Source organism: Elephantulus edwardii, unplaced genomic scaffold (assembly GCF_000299155.1).
Source record: "Elephantulus edwardii isolate Elephantulus edwardi_28Jun2011 unplaced genomic scaffold, EleEdw1.0 scaffold00005, whole genome shotgun sequence".
In the NCBI taxonomy this organism is placed as follows: Eukaryota; Metazoa; Chordata; class Mammalia; order Macroscelidea; family Macroscelididae; genus Elephantulus; species Elephantulus edwardii.
This window is the reverse complement of record NW_006399755.1, coordinates 3241434-3263552: the sequence shown is the minus strand read 5'-3', so window position 1 is coordinate 3263552 and position 22119 is coordinate 3241434. Positions and strand designations below refer to the sequence as shown.

Genomic DNA, 22119 nt, shown 5'->3' with positions numbered 1-22119 from the left:
AATTTAGATTCACTGTTATCAATTTTCACATTTCATTGTAATATTTTACTCTATCTTCCCACGCTGCCTTTGGAAATCTTCTGTTCAGCTCTTTAATATCTTGAACTCTTCCCTATGATTTGGCTTCCCAGTGCTCTGGTGCAATATTCAGAGTCTCTTATGACATTTATTTTGGTCTTTTCTTCCTCCTCTGTCTTTGTAATGACCTTTTGCAGACTTCCTGGATGATACACTTGATATCATCCCATAAATAATCTGGTCTTCACTCATAAGTGTTTAAGGCCTCAAACCTGTTCCTGAGATGGTTCTGAAATTCGGGTGGGGTAGACTCAAGTTTATACTTTGGTTCCCATGGATTTGACTCAATTTTCCTTAGCTTCAGATTGAACTTGTCTGAGTAGTTGATGGTCTGTTCCACAATCAGCACCTGGCCTAGTTTTTGCAGCTGATATTGAGCTTCTCCAGCAGTTCTTCCCACAGATGTGATCAGTCTGATTCCTGTGCATACCATCAGTTCTTATAAAACATATTTGCAATGACTGTGCAATCGATAGTGCAAAATTCTATCTCCAGATTCATTTCTGTCACCGAGTCCATGTTTTCCAACTACTGATCCTTCTTATCTGTTCCCAACTTTTGCATTCCAGTCACCCATTATTGCGTGTTCAGTTGATCTCTGTAAAAGTTGGTAGAAATTTTCTATTTTCTCTTATTTGGCTCTGGTTGTTGGTGCATATATCTGAATGATAGTGATATTCACCTGACTTCCTTGTATGCATATGGATATTATCCTGTCACTCACTCACAATATTGTATTTCAAGGCATATCTAGGAATGACTTTTAACTGTGAAAGCAACTGCATTTTTCCTCACCTTTTCATCTCCAGAGTAATAGATAATGTGATCATACAACTCAAAATGTCCCATGCCAATTCATCTCATCACTGCAGTACCTAGTATGTCAATATTTATGCATTCCATTTCTTCCTTAACAATCCCCAATTTTTCTACATTTATGGTTCTCACATTCCATGTTCGAATCACTAGTGTCTGCTTACAGATATTCCTCTTCCTTTGTATTTCCATATTTGAAAGCTCTGCCTCAGTTGCCCTATCTGTTAGTCTATGTGTGTTCTACTGTACATAGAGTTTTCAGAGGCCTACTATTTTGGAAGTGGATGACCAATCCTTCTATCTAGTCTTTCTTAATCGAAAAAAGCAGAAGAAGGATATGTCCTAATTGTTGAATTAATTATTAGTTTCAGTGTTGTCCCACCCTTGATGGCCTAGTGGTGAGAAACTGTGCTGTAATCCTTAAGGCACATGGTTCAAATCCACCAGCCACTCTGTGGAGAAGGATGGGCATCCTCCTCTCGTGTGATTAACTGCCTCTGAAAACCCACCAGAGGGTCAGCTCTGACTCTATGGTCCACAACAACAATAACAACAACAGAAAAGAAAGTTTAGAGTAATCTCAAAAATAATGGTAATGGAAAGGAACCATTCTCTGACACTGTAAGTCATAAGGTCATTCATTCATTTGTTCATTTATTTGTTCAACAAACATACACTGATCTCTTCTTAAAGGATGACCTGTATTCCCAGTATGAACTGCAATAAATATTTTGTTGTTGTTGTTGTTTGATGCCGTCAAGTTGAGTACAACTTATAGCAACTCTGTGAAAACCACATCTGAATCCTATCCTATATTGTGCCAACTTCACAATCTCTGAAACACGTGGGCCCATTGCTGCAGTCACCGTGTCAATCCATTTGGTTGAAAATCTTCCTCTGCTTTGCCATCCCTCCACCTTCCCACACGTTATGTCTTCCTCCAAGGAATATACACATGTGCAAAGTATGCAAAATGAAGCTTCACAATCATTGTACTCATTATACTCTGGCTTCACCTTTTCCAAAATGTATCTGGTTTTGGTTTTTGTGGGTTTTGTTGTTGTGGTGGTGGTGTTTTTTGTTTTTGGTGTTTTAGTATATATGTATGTATTTATGTATGTATGTATGTATGTATCTGTCTATCTATTTATCTATCTATCTATCTTCGGTCTATATTTTTGCTGTTAATGGGATATCCTGTACTCTCCTCTAACACCACAGTTCAAAGACATCAATTCCTCTATCATTCTTATTTTATTATTATTATTATTATTATTATTTCCAGTAATTCTTATTATATTCAGCTCTCAGATGCATTGCAAGTAATTGAAAAGATTGTGGTCTGAATCAGGAACATCTTTCAGTCTTCCAAGCAACATCATTGCTTCTCAGAAATTTGGACATTTCGTTTGGGATGGGCTTCATATTTCTATGTATACATGTTATATTTAGAAAAGTATGTCGTTGTAGTATATTGTCAAGTCAGAACTGACTCATGGCTGACCCTCCAGCAAGTTTTCAGAGGCAATAAATCACACAGAAGGAGATTTCATTCCTTTCCTGCATAGTAGCTGGTGAATTTAAACCTCTTAACTTTGCATTAGCACCAAACAGGTTACTTATCAGTGGAGGTTTTTGAAAATGTATTCAGTTCATGATCCCAACTTTTATATGGAGACAGCACAGGATTATAAGTGAAGTTACACAATTCACTATAATGTGACAATTCACTCACAAGTACAGTTATTTGTTCAGTCTTTAAGCATTTTTAAAACTTCTGTTCTATTGGCCTCAAAGAGGATTCAATCTATTGAAGAAAAATACATATTCCAATTGATAAAGATGATACTACAATAAAACCTTATATATGGCATCCATGACCCATTTTTCCAAAATTGGATATTTCCTAGCCTATCTTAGGCTGGAAGCTCTACTGAAACATGACTTTCATGGTTTTTTAAGTGCTTGTAGCATATTTCCTAGCATCACAGCAGCACTAAAGCCACACTACTGCAAAATACTAACAGAAAAGATGATAGAAGGAATACACAAAAACCAATTATATTGAAGAATAATCCATAATTTACTGAGAAATTGGCAAAAATGAAGGCTCCAGGAGTTATAAGAATATCACTTGAGAGGTGTCAACAACAAATGCAGTCCTGTACATGCTCCCTTATATGTGCAAAGTAATTTGGAAAACAGTTACCTGGCCAGCCACCTGGAAGAGTGATGTTTTTGCCCAGTTAAAAAAAATGGATCCCACAATGCACAAATTATCAACCATAATTAATATAACATGCAAGTAAAATATTACTAAAGATTATTAAAAATAACTAGAGGAGTACATGGACAAAGAACTGTCAGAAATTAAAACTGAATTCAGAGGAATGAAGGATATCATTGCTGAAATCAGATGAATCTTAGCTGAACGCAGAGAATATCAGAAAGATGTTCTATTGACTATGCCCAGGTGTTTAGCTATGTTGATCATAATAATTTATGAATAAAATGAGAGGAACAAATAACTGTGTTTATGTTATGGACCAAGAAGCTGTCACTGAAAACAACAAAGGGATAATACTCAGTTTAAAATCAGGAACGTGTTCGTCAGGGTTATATCTTTAGACCATGCCTATTCATTCTGCAAGCTAAACAAATAATTTGAGAAGTTGGACTACACAAAAATGTGGCATAAGAATTGGGGGAAGATTTATCAACAACCTGCAGATGACACAACCTTCCTTGCTGAAAGTGAAGAAAACTTGAAGCATTTACTGAAGGAGACTAAAAACTACAGACTTTGCTATAGATTTATACCTCCTCATAAAAAAAGAAAAATCCTCACAACTGAACCTATGGGTGACATCAGGGTAAGTGGAGAAGTGAGTGAAGTTATCAAACACAAAGTGCTAAAGAGCAAGAATGTTACTTTAAAGACTAAGGTACAGCTAACATAAACCATATATATTCAGTTGATTCATATGTTTGTGTTAGTTGGAGAAAAAAAAATGAAAACCGAAAATGTATAATTGATGCCTTTGAATTGTGGTGTTGGCAAAGAATATTAAATATATTCTAGAAGACAAAAAAGGCAAATAGATATCTTTTGGAAGATGTATAGTCTGAGTGATATTTTAAGGGAAAGATGATAAAAGTTTATCTCACATAATTTGGGCATATTGTCTGGAGGGACTAGTTCCTGGAAAAGGGCCATCATGCTTGGGTATGTAGATGCCAGGAAAAGAGAGGAAAACCCTCAAAGAGATGGACTGACACAGTGACTGGAGCAACTGGTTTAAATACAGCAGAGATTGTGGGGATGGGGTAGGGCCAGGCAGTCTTTTTCTATTGTGCATCAGATCTCTATTAGTGGTCACTGACCAGATTGCACTTAACAAAAACAAAATGCGATTTGATTGTGAATGTGTTGAGTTGCTATATGCTTGCAAGCATACATGTGCATACAACAAGATAGAAGGATTTACAATTACTATAGGCTTCATTTACAAATGTAGATGCCCTCTTCAGTCATCATGGTGAATAGATGATAGTATAGAGGATCACTCTAAGAGCTAGGTTAAATCAGAATACACCTTTTGGGAGGTCTGGTGGCCTAGAAGTAAGGAGAGGAGCACCGTTCAAATCCACCAGCTGCTCCATGAGAGAGAGGTGAAAACTCTCCTCCCTTTCAATTCACAAATTCTGAAAACCTGCTAGAGGGTCAACTTTCATTTGATTCGGACTCAATGGCACATAAAAGCAACAACAGCACACACTCTAGAGAGTGAGGTCTTCCTGGAACTCTTTTGGATCAGGAGTTGACTATTTCCTGTTTGGAAAGGAACCTCCTTTCTGGGGAGTTATGGATAATCTGCTTTTCTTGAAAAGTATTGTAACTATTGTCACTATAATAATACTGATAATAATGTTAGAGGGTTACTGTGAAGATCAAAGGTGCTAAAAATACAGTTATTATGAGTTAATGCTTACTCAGCGCAACCTTATGGAGCAGGACAGAATTGACCAGCTAGAGTAGATTTTGAATCGATTACTCTTTGGATAACAACTGAATGTTCTACCACTGTGAAATCAGGGCTTCCTGTAAAGGGGTCATAGAATCAGACATATGATCAGTGTACACACATATTCTTCTTATGTTCCTTTGAGTTAGAATCCAATCATCGTTGTCCCTTGAGTGGGTTTTCAGAGACTATAAGTTGCTGGAAGGAGACTGTCTTTCCCCCAAAGAGCAACTTGTGGATTTGCCACCAAGGAACAACCTGTATCTGGATTAGCAGCACAACTCGTTACTGCCAACAACCAGAGGCCCTCACACATGCATTAGCTTTGGGGATCATGAAGTATCCAGATTGTGCAATCAGTTAATGTATTGGCTGCTGAAAGTCTGGAGGTTTTTTCTGAGGTGCCTCAGGGGAATAAAAACAAGGCCTATCAGTTTACTTCCAGAATGTTGTTGATTGCCTTCTAGTCCAGCACGACTTGTAGCAACCCTATGAACAAAAGGCCTGAAGCCCCTCTATAACTATAGATATCTATCAAATTTCATAGAGTTTCAAATGGATCCCTTTAGCATACAGTTTTGCTCAAATTCCCCTGGGGTTACTCTGAATTGGGGTTGATTCAAAAGCAACTGGTTTTCTTAATAATGTAGTCATCTTCATCATTATTGCTATATTTATTTCATTGCTATCTCAGACTATTATATAAGAGTGAAATGTTGCCTTGTCTACCCTAACAGCAAGTACCGGGACTTTTTATGCTGTTCCTTATAACTTCGCACTCTTGTACTCCTCTTACAGTACAGACTTCTCTGGCTTCCCTTCAGCTGAATATTAAATACATTCATTTCTACACCATTCCAGCCTTTGAGCAGGAATCCTACACCTTGAAGATAGTAATTTTGACCCCATACCATATCATCTCACATACTTCGGGCATGTTGTTAGGAGAGGTTATTCCTTGGAAAGGGACTTCATGCTTGGAAAGGTGGAGGATAAGTGAGAGAGATGAATACCTCCAGCCTGACGGTCTGACACAGTGACTGCAGCAATGGGCTCACGTGCATCAGTTACGGTAAGGATGGCACAAGATTCGACAGGGTTCAAAGATGTTGTTCATCAGGTCGCTATGAGTCATTCTCAACTCAACAGCACTTAACAACACCAACAACAATAATAACTGTATATTGAGCTAAAATCTGCCTCCCATAATACCCACCATTCATTTTCTGAAGTCTCTTTTTGTTGCTTTTTTTTTTACTAAGCAAGTATTGCTTGACATGGTTTCTACCTTCAAGAACCCTGTTTTCTTTTTGAAGAAATAGTCATTCTCATCTCACTTGTCTTTTTTATTATTAAGTGACAACATGTTGATAAAATTATTTTTTATATAGTCTATAAATATTCAGGAAAAATAATGAAGCCTGAATAGTGAGGGAAGGCTTCAGAAATGAGATATGTTAAAGAATAGATGTTTGTTTAAATATTCTTTTATTCATTAATCATTCTTTTTTTAAAGATATATAGTAAATGACCATTATTGTAAAACGTGTATGAGAGGCTAAGCGGGGGAGGGGGGAACAGAAGGGTGAGGATGGACTGGGGGGGAGACGGGGGGGTTAATCATAGGGTTGCACAATTGCTTGGGTGGAGGGAGGAGTGGATAAAGGAAATGGGAAAGATTCGGTATGAAAAACAGTGTATATAAAATTTCTAAGTAAACCAGTATAAAATAAAAATTTTATTTTAAATTAAAAAAAATTGAAGTAAAAAAAATAAACTTTTTTACATTCTATTGTATGACACAACTATGATTAGGTGTTCATCAAGTAAACAAGATTACAGGGGAGACATTCCAGGCAAAAGAAAAAGCAAGTACAAAAGAGAGGCACAGATTTGTGTTTCGGGAACTGTGAATTGTATTTATTTAGTGCACTGTGAATAATGCAGAATTCAGTACCATAGAGTGGTAGATGATGAGGGCAGGCAGGGCACAGTCCATGGGGAGCCTCTGGGTCGTGGTGAAATAGAAGGATGAGGTGTATTTAAAGAGTTTTTATTTTTTTTTTTTAAGAAGAAGATCAGGATAGTTGAAGGTAATGGAAGAAAGAAGGGTGGCAAGATATTGCAGTGATTTTGAGCAGACTGTTATCACACTGACCAGAATTCAGCAAAGGTTGTGATCTAAACAAGGCTTGGTTTTGCTTTACTTTTCTGAGATTCAATATTCTTGCCTGTATAAAGGGGCAAAGAGCTAATAACCTTTGTCTCCTTGAGTGATTATGAGGAATTTACAATTGATATAAAACACTTATCAATGTTTGATAGCAGAGCATAATAAACAAAACAAAGGGGGTAGGGAGAAGTGAATTCCAAATAACACATTTCCCCTCCTTGGCACTACTCCATTTTGCCTTTTTGCTGTGCATTACTTGAAGGTTCTCATAAATTTTGTCTGCTGAACCTTCCTCAAATAGGTTTCTCTTTGAATTTTCAGCAGGTCTAGAAAATCCAGGCCCTGAGCAGCATCTCAGCATCTCAGCTTCTCTGAATGATTACCCCAGGGCCCATTACCTCCACTCTGTCTGCTAATCGGGTTAGGATCCCAAACCACCCAGGAAAGATGCTGGGGCAGCTGCAGGCATTAGATGAATTCTCCTGATAGTACCTAATCAAATCTGGTGCAGACTGCAGACTCTCAGAGTCAGGTTGCTGAACTTGGCTAGAAAAGCAGAAACCTGGGGTGACTGTATTTCAAACACGCATCCTGTTGCAATATACTAGTAAATTTTAGAACTGAAAACATCAGCTTCAGAGCCTGAGAGGCCTGTGACTACTGGAATCACAAGCAAAAGGAGACATGCTCACCCTAGGTTTCAAGAGACTCAGACCCATGAGTTGGAATCTGGAGGATTGTTACAGGCCAGATGCTGGGGTCCTCAAGAGCACTTTCACTGACAGTGGCCTTGAAACTGGAACAGGCTAAGTTTAGCTTTCTCTGCCAGCTTCACATTTATGCATCTTCAATCACATCACAAGTACAGAATTCCATATTTTATCTCTATAGCCAATTTTCTTCTCCAAACTTGGCTCTATGTGGTTCTTATCCCTCTGCAAAGCTCTCCACTTTCCATTTTTATTTTTCTTTCTGCTTCAGCATTATGAATTCTTTATAGTTCCACCATTTCACATTTTCTCTTTTCTATTGGTCTTTGTACACACTTGCATTTGGCATGTGAAGGAACTGGAAGAACTATATACTTGCTTGTCTTGGAATCAGACAAACAAATTTAAATTACAGCTTTGCCATCAACTAGCATTACATTTTACTTTTATTATCCTCCATGACCACATCTTCTTTTGGAGAAACAATACCCACCTTAACAGAATTACTATGAAGATTAAATGAGATACTGAATAGACTCTAGAAACTTTGCTTCTATTTCTTCCTTTTCTCCCCTCACTTCTATCCTCTAGCTCTACTCCATTTTTCCTTTGTTCTCTTGTCATCCTCTTTGCCTCTTTACATACCACTCAACTTTTGGCTAGGATTTATAACATACATAGTTAGAGGCATGTAACATAAGCCTCTGTGACTGGAATCACAGGAGCCATCTTGTGCAGGTAATTTGATCTCCCCAGCTGACTTTACGCAGGTAAAAAAACCAGTCCCATGTAGTCACTTCTCTCCCAGAAGAAGCCCAAAGCCTCCTTTTCCATTCTGGTCACTGAGGCGGCTTGACCTTTCTCATTTGGCTTCAGGCAACCTGACTTTTCTTTTCTGGTCTCAGAAATATATTGAGGTGAAATAAGATTTTGTAACAAATTCTGTCATATAATAATTATCTTTGACCCACTAACAATATTCTTTAGGCTTCAGTATCTCGAGTCAAACTGTTTTCTTAAACCTCACCACCCATCTCCTCATTTCTGCACCTCCCTTCATATGTTCTCTAGTACCTTGGATTTTCAGAATGCTTAGCCACTAGAGTTGAGCCTTTCATTCTCTGCATGCTGGGCCAGTGCCCCCTCCATGCCTAGAAGCATCATTTTTCCCTAACGGAACTTCCATTTAGCCTAGATGATAAGGTTTATAAATTAGTCAGTTACAATGCAAGAATTACCTCAGAACATGTGAGCTGGATTGGCTTGGAATTATAAATGGAGGATCATGGAAAAGGGAGAAATCAAAATGGGCTTTGTAGGGTTAACTAGATTTACAAAGATGGCAAGGAGAGGCATCCCCTATAGGACAACAGTTTGAAGGGTTTGGAGATCATAAACATATCAGGGTGCTGTGAGCCTGAATCTGTATTAGTGTAAATACTTGATGAGGACTATGATTGCAATGTTCTTTGCTTTCTCGTATATGTGTCTTAATGTTCCTTTCAGAACAAGCATGATGACTTAGCTAAATTACTCACACAAAATATTTTAAAGGACTATTTCTTGAGGTATTCCATAGAAAATAAGTGTCATAGAAACCTGATTTTTCTGGAAAGAGAAAAGTCACTCTCATTTATGTTTCCAAAAGCAACACATTCTTTATTGATTATCAGGCTACCTCTTTAGAGAGTACAACTATAAGGTCTATTTTTTAAAAATTTCTTTCAACTATTTCCCCACTAGAATAGAGACATTGATTAAACTTTTTATCCTTTTATATCACAGATCCAGCATAATAACCTGGACACATAAGTGCTTAGAAACAGTGGTTGAATGAATGAATAAAATGTGTACATCTTCATTTAACTTTGAATTTTCATAACAATTTGAGAACAGAGATAAAAGTTGAACAAAATAACTTCAGATTCCACTCTGTTTTCAACTATAAGTGGTATATGCTTCCCTTTTTCTCCCTCTATTCTTAATGCTATAGTTTATTTCTCCTGGGGATTTGTCCTCTTTACTACTTTTAAAAGGAGCTCTGGTAGCCTAGTGGCAAGAAACTGTGCTGCAATCACCAAGGTATGCAGTTCAAATCCACCAGCTGCTCCTTGGGAGGAAGATGGGCCATCTCCTCCCGAATGTAATAACTGCCTCATAAAACCTGCTAGAGGGTCAGCTATGGGTTGATACTGACTCGATGGTACACAGTAACAACAATTACCTTTTAAAGCTTGAACAATTATCTGATGTACCCAAATTTCTTTGTATCTTTCAGGCAACGGCTGCCACCTAAAAATGTTTACTACTACCGTTGCCCGGACCATCGGAAGAATTATGTGATGTCCTTTGCGTTTTGTTTTGACCGAGAAGATGACACTTATCAGTTTGCTTACTGCTACCCGTACACATACACTCGCTTCCAGCATTACCTTGACAGTCTGCAGAAGAGAAACATGGATTACTTCTTTCGTGAACAGCTGGGCCAGAGCGTGGTAAGGCCTGCGCCGGATGGGTATCACATTCAGAGTCAGGCAGCCTTAGGATAGAGACTAAACAATGACATTTTACTCTACAATGTGCAAATAATGAATACTGGTGCTTTGTAGAATATATGTTCTGAGACTTTAAAAAATTATTTTGTTTTCTGTGTAAAAAGAATTGCTGTAGTGGGTACCAGGAAGTAATAGTTTAAGAGAGATGACAAATGCTTATCCCCATTTTGTACAAAGCTGTAAAGACAAATAAAATTAGAAAGTTCTTTTGAATCCCAAAATTTTGGAGAGAGAAGATGCTTACACTGGTGTTAACCAGAGGCCTGAAAACATTTGATGAATGTGAGCCTCTGAGATGATGAGTGTATTTGTTTCTTAGTGAATCCAGCTTGCCTGCAGTAAAGATTCATTAGCAAGTGGTGTATAGCATGTTTGTTATGGCCTGGATGTGATTTATCTCTGTGCCGGCCATCAGTTCTAGAGCCCTCTTCCCTGCCCTAGATTTAATTCTTTGCTTCTGGAAAATTTAGTCTTTCCTTATATGCTTATTTCTTATTATTGATTTAAAAAAATTACTACAAATTTAGTGGTCTAAAGCAACAAATATTTATTACCAGTATCTCCAGAGGTCTAAATTTTAGAGATCTAAAATTGTTCTCAATATGTCAAAATAATGATGTTGGCATAACTCAATTCTTCTCGTTGTCATAGGGTAAACTGATTTTCTTGCCCTTTTTAGCATCTAGAGGCTATCCACATTCCATAATTCACAGTTTCTTTCCACTTTCAAAGCCAATAATGGCTTTAACATGTGACACTACACTAGTATTGACTATTCCATCTATCTCTTCAAAGGGCTCTTGGGAGCTCAGGTGGCCTAGTGGCAAGAAGCTGCAACTATAGTCTCAGAGGTGCACGGTTCAAATCCACCAGATGCTCTGCTGGAGAAGGAGGAACAATCTCCCCCTATACCAGTCAGATCTGGTTTGACGGTACACACAAAAAATAATGAAATAAAGTAAATGGGTTTTTTTTTTTTTTTAAAAAAAGGGCTCTTGGGATTATTATGGATTCACCCAGATGATCCAGAATAACTTTCCTCATCAAAAGATTTTCAATATAAGACATTAACAGATTCCAAGTATTAGGACATAGACATCTTTGGAGTTGCCATTGGTTAAGCACTGTTGAGTCAGTTCCCACACATAGCAAACCTGTGTACAAAAGAAAAGAAAAAACAACAAAAACCTGCCCAGTCTTATACTAGTTTCAAAGTCTAAAGAACGAAGGAATTATACTTTCTATTACATTTTCTTTCTCTTTTTCTCTTCTACTGAAATCAGGAGTGTGAAATTATTCTTCATACCCAAGGCAAGACATCATGATTTTCTGTTTCTAAAAATAAGCTGGTGATAAGAAGTTTAGATTCTTATGAATCTCCAATAAGTATGGATTACATCTCTAAAGTTGATATATTGGTCCATCTACATAGTCTCAAGTGGAAGATTGACAGTAGACACTATATGTGTGGGTCTAGCACATAAGGAGGGAGAAATAGATTCAGTCTTGAGACAGTACAGAAGGAGCTTTGATGATATAGTCTGTAAGGGGTTGTGCTGGTAACCTGAAGACTAAGCTTCTCTACAGGTTTGAATCCACCATTGAATTAAAGCAGGCAAGCAAATCAGTCTTCTTAGTCCATGCAATTCACCCGCTAGTGACTCAGGTGTGAGTGAGAACCAGTTCGATGGCTATGACAGGAGACATGACTATAGTAGGTTCAACATGGAAGTTGGTTCCACTCTTAACTGAAAAATTTTCTTAGCTCTATTATTCAAAAGATGTTTATTCTGGTCTCAAATAGCTGAACAAAGTGAAGTAAGGCTGTTACCCAAAAGCCAAATTTGGCCTCAGAAGCTAGTGATCATGATGATTGATATTCTTATAATCTTAGATTCTCTATGCTCCAAGATTTTTTGAAATCTTCCTTCTTTACTTCAATTATTTTCCAAAAAGTGCCTCTGAGAGTTTCCTTGTGTGTCTAGTGCCTATATATTTTGAACTAAAAATTGAGACACATGGTATATCAGTCAGCATGCTAGCAGGAAACAGATGGCAAACTCAAATGAGGATAATTTGAAGGTTTAATAAATGGGTTATTTACAAGGTATGGGCAGTTGTAGGGGAACCACAAAATATAGCACAATTCCCTAGAGCTAGTAACAGCTAAAAGAGTGTGAAGGGAGTGAGTAGTTACTAAGACCCAGCAGGAGGGAGGCATGTAGTAAGTAGATCCCTTGAAAAACAATGACCTTCAACTGAGGAACATTGTCTGAGATGATTTCATAATGGCAAGGTTGAAGAAAATAAGTGTGTGTGTGTGTGTGTGTGTGTGTGTGTGTATAATGTGCTTTTGCTTCCCTCTATTTGCTGAAAGGTGTTCTCTTGGCCAACTCAACTGGAAACCAGAGAGTAAGCCTATAATCCATACAGATTAGCTTTCCAGAGCAAAGAGAAGAGTAGAGAAGGATGATGAGTGAATACAGAGGAGGAAATACAACCTATCCATCATTCATGCTCTCTTCAACTATATATTGCCAGGGCCAGTGAGATCATTTGAGATGTAAGAGAAATTCTGAGATGGTATTTGTTGTGCATATGATATGATTTAAGAGAATAAGATATTTGTTCAGTATTGTTGTTGTGTATCATTGAGTCAGAGCTGACCCCTAGCTGACTGTCCTGTGGGTTTTCAGAGGCAGTTCATTGCGCAGGATGAGATTGCCACTCCTTCTACCATGGAGCAGCTGGTGGTCTCAAACCACGTTCCTTTGGGATTGCAGTGCAGCTTCTTTCCACTAGGCCACCAGAACTCCCTTTTTCAGTGTAAGATGTGGATATTTCATTTTTGTGTCCACTATTGTTGTTGCTGTTGAGTGTTCTTGAGTTGGAACTGATTCATAGCTGACTCTCCAGTAGGTTTTAAGAGGCAGTAAATTGCACAGGAGGTGATCTTTCTCCCATGGAGCAGGTGGCAGCTTAGAACCACATACCTTTGGGTTGATTGAGCCTTGCCACTACATTCACCACAGTGTCCTAAATTTATGCCAAGTATAAAGTAAGTTTGCCTTGAATATTTATTTAGTGAATGATTTAATGATTGGAATTAATTAAGGTGTTTGACTGGAGGCAGTGTGAAGACAAGAGAGTAACAAAGCTGACAGGAGTAATCCAGTAAGTACGGATGTCAATGATAGGAGTACAAATTGACAGTTATCTAAAATACCCAATTAGGGTGATGCAGTTCACACCAAGTGAACTGCTAACCCAAAGGCTGTGTGAATCCACCCACAAATGACTCCCTGAAAGGAAGATGAGTAGTTTCCTCCCATGAGATTTACAATCTCTGAAACCCAATTGTGGGCTGCATTGCAATCCCAAAAGCATGTGGTTCAAATCCACCAGTGTCTCTATGGGAGAAAAACAGGTGATCTCCTCCTGTGTGATTTAATGCCTTGGAAAACCCACTAATGGGTCAGCTGTGGGTCGGGTCCGACTTGACAGCATACATCAACTAACCAACCAGCCGTGAGGCAGACCTGAGGCACAGAGGCACTGAGTTTGCATTACTTAACTCATTTTAGCTTAATTTAGCAGAACATTTGCTCTGTCTTGCGTCTGGCTCATTACCTCTGGACTAAATCATCAACCCACCTTACCTGTAAACTTTTGACTCATCAGATGCTTAACAACATTTCCAAAGTACGTGAGAGTAAGTTTCACCTTCCTTGCCTCTTAGTAGCACCCTGATTGCACTTTCTCTAAGACATATTTGTTTGTTTGGCCATCCAAGTCATATTCTATATTCTTCCCCAACACCACAGTCAAAGGCATCAATTTTGCTTCAGTTTTTTGTTTTTTTTTTTTTTTTTTTTGGTGGCCGAAGAGGTGTTTATTAAAAGGGTCAAAGGAGGGCCTGAGGGTCCGCACTCTCCACTGGCCCTCAGGCCTGGATGTGGCTCTTTGCGCAGAAAGCCAGGTAGTAGATCACCAGGCCAATCCCTGCGGCCAGGACCTCTGTGGACACCCAGGGTCCGTTCCAGGTACCCCGGTGGTCCACGCTGACTGTGAACAGAGGCGGTATGACTGAAATGTCTTCGTTATTTCTCTGAGCCTTCCTCAAGAGGCTGTAGGACTCCTCATCAAAGAACTTGACTTCCTAGGTGCCTGCGTGGGCACTCTTGTGGTCCAGGCTCCATGACACCTGGTAACGTCCAACATCCTGGCCTCTGGTGACAGGAAACTGCTTTCCACTGATGTCTGCATACAGAGCCATGTTCTGAACCCTGTTCTTGCAGGTCAGGGAGATCTCTACGATGAACACCGCCTCCGTGCCGATGACCACATCCGAGGTGGTGTAGTAGGAGGGCGTGATCTGCGGCTCCACACAGGCCTCTGCTGAGCAGCATAAGAGACCGGCCAGCAGGAGCAGTGCCAGGGCCCCGAGAGGCGCCACGGCCACCATCGCTGCTCCTCTGGGAGTCTTCAGTTTTCTTTTTAATCACTCTGTGGGAATGATGGGTTGGATTGGTGGTGGTGGTGATTTTGTTGGCATGGGGTGTTGATTTGAATATGACTCCTAGTGACTCTATGAACCAACAGATCTGAATTCTGTCCTATCCTGTGCCAGCCTAATCATCTCTGATACCCTTGAGCACATTGCTGTAGTCACTGTCACTGTGTCATGCCATCTCATTAAGGGTTATCTACTTTTCTGACCCTCCACCTTTTCAAGCTTGATCTCCCTTTCCATGGAGCAGCCCTTCCTAACACTATGCCCAAAGAATATGAGATGAAAGATTCACATCCTTCCCTCTGGGAGCATTATGGCTGCACTTGCTTTAAGACATATTTGATTGTTCTTTTGGCTTTCCATGAGATATTTGGTACTCTTCTCTAACACCAAAACTCAAAGACATTGATTGGGTTGAGAAGACCATGGCCTGAATCAGGCACACCTCAGTCTTGAAACTGGCATCATTGCTCCTCAGTTCTTTGGAAAGGTCCTTGACAGTAGACTTTCCTAATGTAAAACATCTTTTGATTTCTTTACTGCTGGTGCTAGTGTAGTTGATTTTGGATCCAAGTAAGCTTAAATCATTGAAAATCTGTCTTATGTTGTTGCCTACCAGCCAAGTAGTGAGGATGTTTGTCTTCTTGATGTTGACATGTAATCCATACTGCTGGTTGTAGATTTTGACCTTCTACACCAAGTCTTTCAAGTCCTCCCCACTTTCAGCAAGCAAGGTTGTGTCGTGTGTACAACACAGGTAATTGATGAGTCTTCCTTCTATCCTTATGCCACATTCTTCTTAGCAGAGTCCAAATTTCTTGAACAATATGCTCAGCACATAAACTGAATAGGTATGGAAAAGAATATAAAGTTGACACAAACTTTTCTTGATTTTAAACCTTGCAGTGTTCCCTTGTTCTATTTGGACATCTTTTTATTTTGTCTAGGTTTTATAGAAGAATAATTGAATATTGGGGGAGTCTCATTCTTCTCAATATTACCTATAGTCCATCATGATCTATACAGTCAAATGCCTTTGCATAGTCAATAAAACACAGATATTGTTTCTTCTGATATTTTTTGCTTTCTGCCAAGATCCATCTGACATCAGCAATGATATCATGGCTGCCACAGCCTCTTCTAAAGACAGCTTAAATTTGTGGCAGTTTTCTGTAATGTACTGTTCTAGCCATTTTTGGACAATCTTCACAAAAATTTCATAGTGTAACCAGTATTACCTGCTTTGGGGGGATAAGTACTTTACTCTTGTTGTTGTTATGTATGTGCCATCAAGTTGTCTGCAAATCATAGTGACCCTATGTACAACAGCTCTGAAGCCTGCCCTGTCCTGAGCCAGTCTCACTGACTCCAACACACCTATCCCCATTGCCCTAGTTACTGAGCCAATCCATCTAATCTGGGTCTTCCTCTCTTGTGCTGTCCCTCCACCCTCCCGGGCATTATGTCCTTCTCCAATTATCAGTTCTTCCTGGCCACATTAAGACAAAAAATTAACTCCTTAGCTAAGGCCATATGATTATTACTGGCCATGCCAGGATTAAAACTCACGGCATGTAACACTGTATCCCAGCCCTTTGATTGACCCAATTCTGCCTTCTGTATTTGGGAAACTGTGGACCACAATAGATTCTTATAAACAAATAAGTATATCTTTAACAGCATCTTAAGAAAATAAGTCTAGTAGTAGTGCAGGTTGTACCAGTGTTAGCTGCACTAGATTAAGGAGGAGCTCTGTGAATTGCCTCTGTCCCTGGGCCTAGACCTTGAAACAGATATAAAAGACTTCAAGGCTTTCTTCAAGGCATGCTTCTGCATCCAGGACAATTCTTGGTTACTAGGGCGTTTGATATGGCCCATGTTTGAAAGCACCACTATAATTAGCTAATCCTTATTTCAATTTATAGGGAGGATAATTACAAGTGGGAAAGCTAAACATGCCAACATCTAGATCTTAGGGAAAGCAAGCAGAAAGCAAGATTTTGTATTTCTAGTGCTGGAACTGATAATCATCAAGGATATAGTTGCTTCTAATGATGTAATGAAAAATGACATTTTGTTTTATTACCCAGTGACCTTTGCTCACCACATCAAACAAAACTCCTTTGTAGATATGTGAAACCATAATCTAACATTAAAAATAAAGATATTGTTCTTTATTTTTCTTATTATTTTAACTACTTTATTGAGTTATAATTTAGATTTCATAAAACCCATTCATTACATGGATACATTTATATTATTTTTAATAAATTAGTAGTAAAACAATTTCTATTAAAAACATTCCCATCACATAAAAAAGTTCCCTTGTTAATTCTTTCTGTATATAAGTCTTCGTGATTGGAGACTTTATATACTAGAACAATGCACTTTATAGTTAATTTTTAAAAAAAATTCTATCAGACTTTTTTTCATTTAATATAATGTAAAATTTCATTCAGTTTGTAGCATATACAAGTAGTATATTCATTTGTATGAATTAACTCAGTGACAGGGTACTAGGGGTAAGTGTATTGGAGACAATGTGACTGGCTCAGGATAGGGCAGAATTCATAGCTATTGCACATAGGGTCTCTAGGAGTCACAAGTGATTTAATGGAACATACAACAACGCAATATTCATTTGTATTGCTGAATTATCTGGACATGTATCTGTGGGAAGGAAGGAAGGAAGGAAGGAAGGAAGGAAGGAAGGAAGGAAGGAAGGAAGGAAGGAAGGAAGGAAGGAAGGATATGTTTTCTATGCATAAATAGAAGGGAAACCCCCCTCAAAACAACCCCAACCAACCAAAACAACCTTAGCAATATAAAACAATCTAAATCATACTCAAGATAAAAGAAACAAAAATTTTCACAATTGGATCAATGTTGTTGTTGTTAAGTGCTGTCAAGTTGCTTGAGACTCATAGCAACTCTATGTACAATAACCCTGAAACCTGCTCTATCCTGTGCCAACCTCATTGTCTCCAACACATCTACCCCAGTCATTTAATCAATCCATCTCATTGAAGGTCTTCCTCTCTTGCACTGTCCCTCCACCCACCCAATCATGACATCCATCTCCAAGGACTGATCCTGCCTTGCAACAAAGTATGTCAGATGAAGCTTCAGAATCCTTGCCTCCAAGAAGCAGCCTGATTTCATTCTCTCCAAGAAGAACCTGTTTGTTCTCCTAGCAGTCTATGATGTATTCAATACTTTTCTCCAACACCACAGCTCAAAGTTATCCATTCTTTTTCTATCAATATTGAACTTAAAATTGTCAAGATTTAGTTTTACTTGGATCATCAACAAGGATTCTATTATTTAATAATGAAAATTTTCATTTTAATTGTGATTTTAATAAAGTTTACAGAAAAGTTGGATTTTCATTCATTCATTGCTGCACATTTTTCTTCCTCCCACTTCTCCTCCCCCTCTCCTAGTTTCTGTTGATTCAGGATCAACATCCAGCATTTATCTTGTTGAACTCATTCTAAAACAGGTTTATTGTTTCTTTTGGCAGTTCATGGGATATTCATAACTCTTTGACAACATCACAATTCAAAAGTATTAATGCTTCTTTAGTCTTTTTTCCTTCATTGCCCCACAATGAAGTGTTGAAAAATGCCATGGCTTGAATAAGGCACACCTTAGTCTTGAAACTGACCTCTTTGCTCTTTGAACACTTTAGAGAAATCTTTTACAGTAAATTTCGCCAATACAACACATCTGCTGATTATTTTGAATGCTGAATGTTATTTCTAAATCAACAGAAACAGGGGGTGGGGGAAGCAGTGGGAAGGAGGATAATGTAAAACAATAAATGAATGAAAATCCAGATTTTCTGTAAAGTTTTATTAAAATCACAATTAAAATTAAAAATTATATTATTAAAAAAATAGAATCCTGTTGATGATCCAAGTAAAATTAAATCTTGACAATTTCAATCTTTTCTTCATCTATCATGATGTTCACTATTAATCTCACTGAGAAAACTTTTGCTGACTCCAAAGTGTGGCCTCGAAATTACTGTAGTGTTTTCTCTCCCTGCATAGGGAAATACTCTATTTCTAAATTCAATCATTACTGACTTCTTAAAAAGCCATTCTTAAATATTACAAATATCTGGTCATCACCTTCTGACTGTGAGACCCTATGCTGTGTTCTGGAGACAGAGAATAATATAAAACACACCATGTCCCTGAGAAGTACATAATGCAGTAAATTACACATACATAAAACTGATATGCTGATGATAATACAGGACTTTGTGTAAAAGAAGTATTTGGCAGAAAAGGAGCCCAACAGAGGAAATGAAGACATCAGAAAAGAAGCATCTCAAACTAAGTACCCAAATGTTTACAAAGGTTGAGATATCCCTCTCTCTCTCCTGTGCATGCACATTCCCAACTCACTTTCTCTCTTTCATTGCTGTTGAGTTGGAACCAACTCATGGATGACTCCATAGCAGGTTTCTAAAGCTGTTAATTGCATAGGAAGAGATTGCCCATTGTGGTTTTTTGTTTGTTCCCCCGTCCCCCTATTGGAGCTGCTGTAGATTTGAACTGCCAGACATGACCTTTAGGTTAGAAGTAAAATTGTTTAAAGACTGTGCTATCAGAAGAATTGAGATGCTATGTCATTGTGATTAGGTGCCATTGAGTCATGTATGACTCATAGTATAACATATCTGAACTCTGTTCTATCTTGTGCTATCCTCACAATCTCTGACACACTCCATCCCATTGCTGAAAGCACTGTGTCAATCTACCTGGTTGAGGGTCTTCCTCCCTTTTGTCTACTCTCCACCGTTCCAAGCATGATGTCCCTATCCAGGGAATAGCCTCTCCTAACAACATTCCTGAAGTATGTGGGATGAAGCTTTATCATCTTTCCCTGTGCTCCATATGTCAGGAGTATAGGGTCAACCTAAGGAAAGTAGAGAGATGACAGCAGGGGATGCAGGAGAGGTAAGTAGCAGCCAGGATATGAAGACTTAGAATATTAAGCTGAAGAGTCTCCTCTCCACCATGAGGCCATGGGGGAGCAAGGCAGGAGGAATAGTGGTCAGCTGATACTTCACTCATTCTTCTCCATGATGTGAGTGATAGTTGACCTTTCTAACTAGAAGTCCAGTAACTCCTGCTCATATGTCCAGTTCTAGTCTGCTTTTACTTTGCCATCAAGATGCAATGTATAGTAATAAGAATGAAAAAAAAAATTAGAGAAGCTGTTTTCTCTGATCTTAAAACCTTGCAGAATCTCCAAATTGGTATGACTTTGGGAATCATATTGAAAGTTAGCAATATATTAAACAACCTTGGTGAGCAAGGCCTTTAAGCTGTATAGATCAGCTTATTTTCTTAACATTCCAGAAATGTGATTTTTCAGCCTCTACTTATACATTTCTTGAAGCAGCCTTTGGCCCATACAAATGACAAGAAAATCATTCAAAATAGCAATCTTCCTACAACTTTCTCCTTTTTATTTTAGCTCTCTTCTGGGTTCACCAGACATGTACCTACTCCATTAACCGTTAGATAGGTCTGCAGACATAACACAGCTGAGACTAGACTTGCCTTATGAGTCCTCTACCCTACTTCAATCCTTTTGCATTTATTTAAATCCCATGATCCAGGTTATTTTTTCTTAAAATAGCAAAATTAGAGTGAATGATAATCTCAGTGTTAACCACAATTTGTTGTGATCCACACAGTCAAAGTCTTTGCGTAGTCAATAAAACACAAATAGATATTGTTCTGGTACTCTCTGCTTTCAGCCAAGATCCATCTGAAATTGACAGTGATGTTCCTAGTGCCATGGCCTCTTCTAAACCTAGCTTGTATTTTGGTAGTTCTCTATTGATGTACTGCTGCGGTTGTTTTTAGATAATCTTCAGCAGGATTTTGCTTGCATGTCTTATTAATTATTTTGTTTGATAATTTCCACTCTCTGTTGGATCACTGCTTTTTGGAATGGGAATAGTTATGGAACTCTTCCAGTCAGTTGGCTGTGTAGCTATCCTCCAGATTTCTTGGCACAATCTGATGAGCACATCCAGGACTACATCTGTTTGTTGAAATATGTCAGTTGGCATTCCATCAATTTATGGAGCCTTTTTTTGCCAATTCCTTCAGAACAGCTTAAACTTCCTCCTTTATCATCATTGCCTCTTTTCTCTTTTGTAAATATACTAGTTTATTTACAAAATGCAAATATATTGCTTTTCAGACCAGATTCTTCCAGTTTCCCTCACCCCCTCACCCATCGAATGATACAGCCCTATCCCCCACCCCTGCACATCCTCATCCCTCTGCTTCTTGATCATATGCTATTCCAGTAAATTTTTCTGTTCCTTTTGGTACAGTGACTCTATGTACTTTCTCCATTCTTTTATCATCTCCTTAACAACTGCCTGTAACATTTTATCTAAGGGCTAGTTTAAGTCCATGATACACAGTATATTTTTAAATGACATACATGAAACCAAATGGCAAAGGGGAAATATTTAGGAAACACAGCTGCTTATTGAACAAGGGTGAAGCAAGCAGTCAGGAATCCACACTGGATTTTTTAACCCCTTCCATAAGATTTACTCAGCTCAGTAATTTTTTTTACGGATTAGGCAGGGAATGGTAGCAGCATTGCCTTTACTCATGTTTACAGTGGAGAATGATCAGGTAACATAGGTTGTTCTGAAAACTCTGTCTAAAATGATCTCAAGAGTTCAAACCAAATTGTGACTCTAGGGAGTCAGACAGAAAATGGAAGTTGAATTATGAAGCCAAAGTGAAAAAGAACAGAGAACATGGTATAATCAAAGAAACTCAGAATACCAGCTTAAGAAGAGCTGCTGAATGGCATAGTATACCAAAATCTATAATGATGAATATTATGGAATCAGTTATTTTCTACCAGGTACTTGTTTGTGTGGGCCTGTATAGACGACTAAGGATCTTTGAAAGACTTTACAAGAAGACCAATGACCAGCTGGACAGGAAAGTCAAGGAACAGAAAGTACCACCACAGAAAAGGGGCTGGAGAATGCCAGTGCAGTTCTGACCAGCATGGTAAATCAAATATACCCCTCCTTGTCTGTTCTTCATGGTTTTTCTGTTTTCTTATTCTTCCCATTTGAAGTCAAATAATATAGAGCTACAGGTAGCAATATGATCACATGTTGTTGTTGTTATGTGCTGTCGAGTCGCTTGCGACTCATAGCGACCCTGTGTACAACAGCCCTAAACTC

The 22119-nt window shown here is 38.5% G+C and overlaps 1 protein-coding gene and 1 pseudogene across 1 annotated transcript in view; one reads left to right on the top strand and one right to left on the bottom strand.

Moving 5' to 3' along the window:
* Positions 1-22119, top strand: part of AGBL4 (ATP/GTP binding protein-like 4) — a 1996071-nt gene that overhangs the window by 1040922 nt on the left and 933030 nt on the right. The window contains exon 5 of the mRNA XM_006879803.1: positions 10081-10297. Within this exon, the coding sequence (XP_006879865.1) occupies positions 10081-10297 (217 nt within the window). The remainder of the gene's footprint in view (positions 1-10080; positions 10298-22119) is intronic.
* LOC102846159 lies at positions 14301-14822 on the bottom strand (annotated as a pseudogene).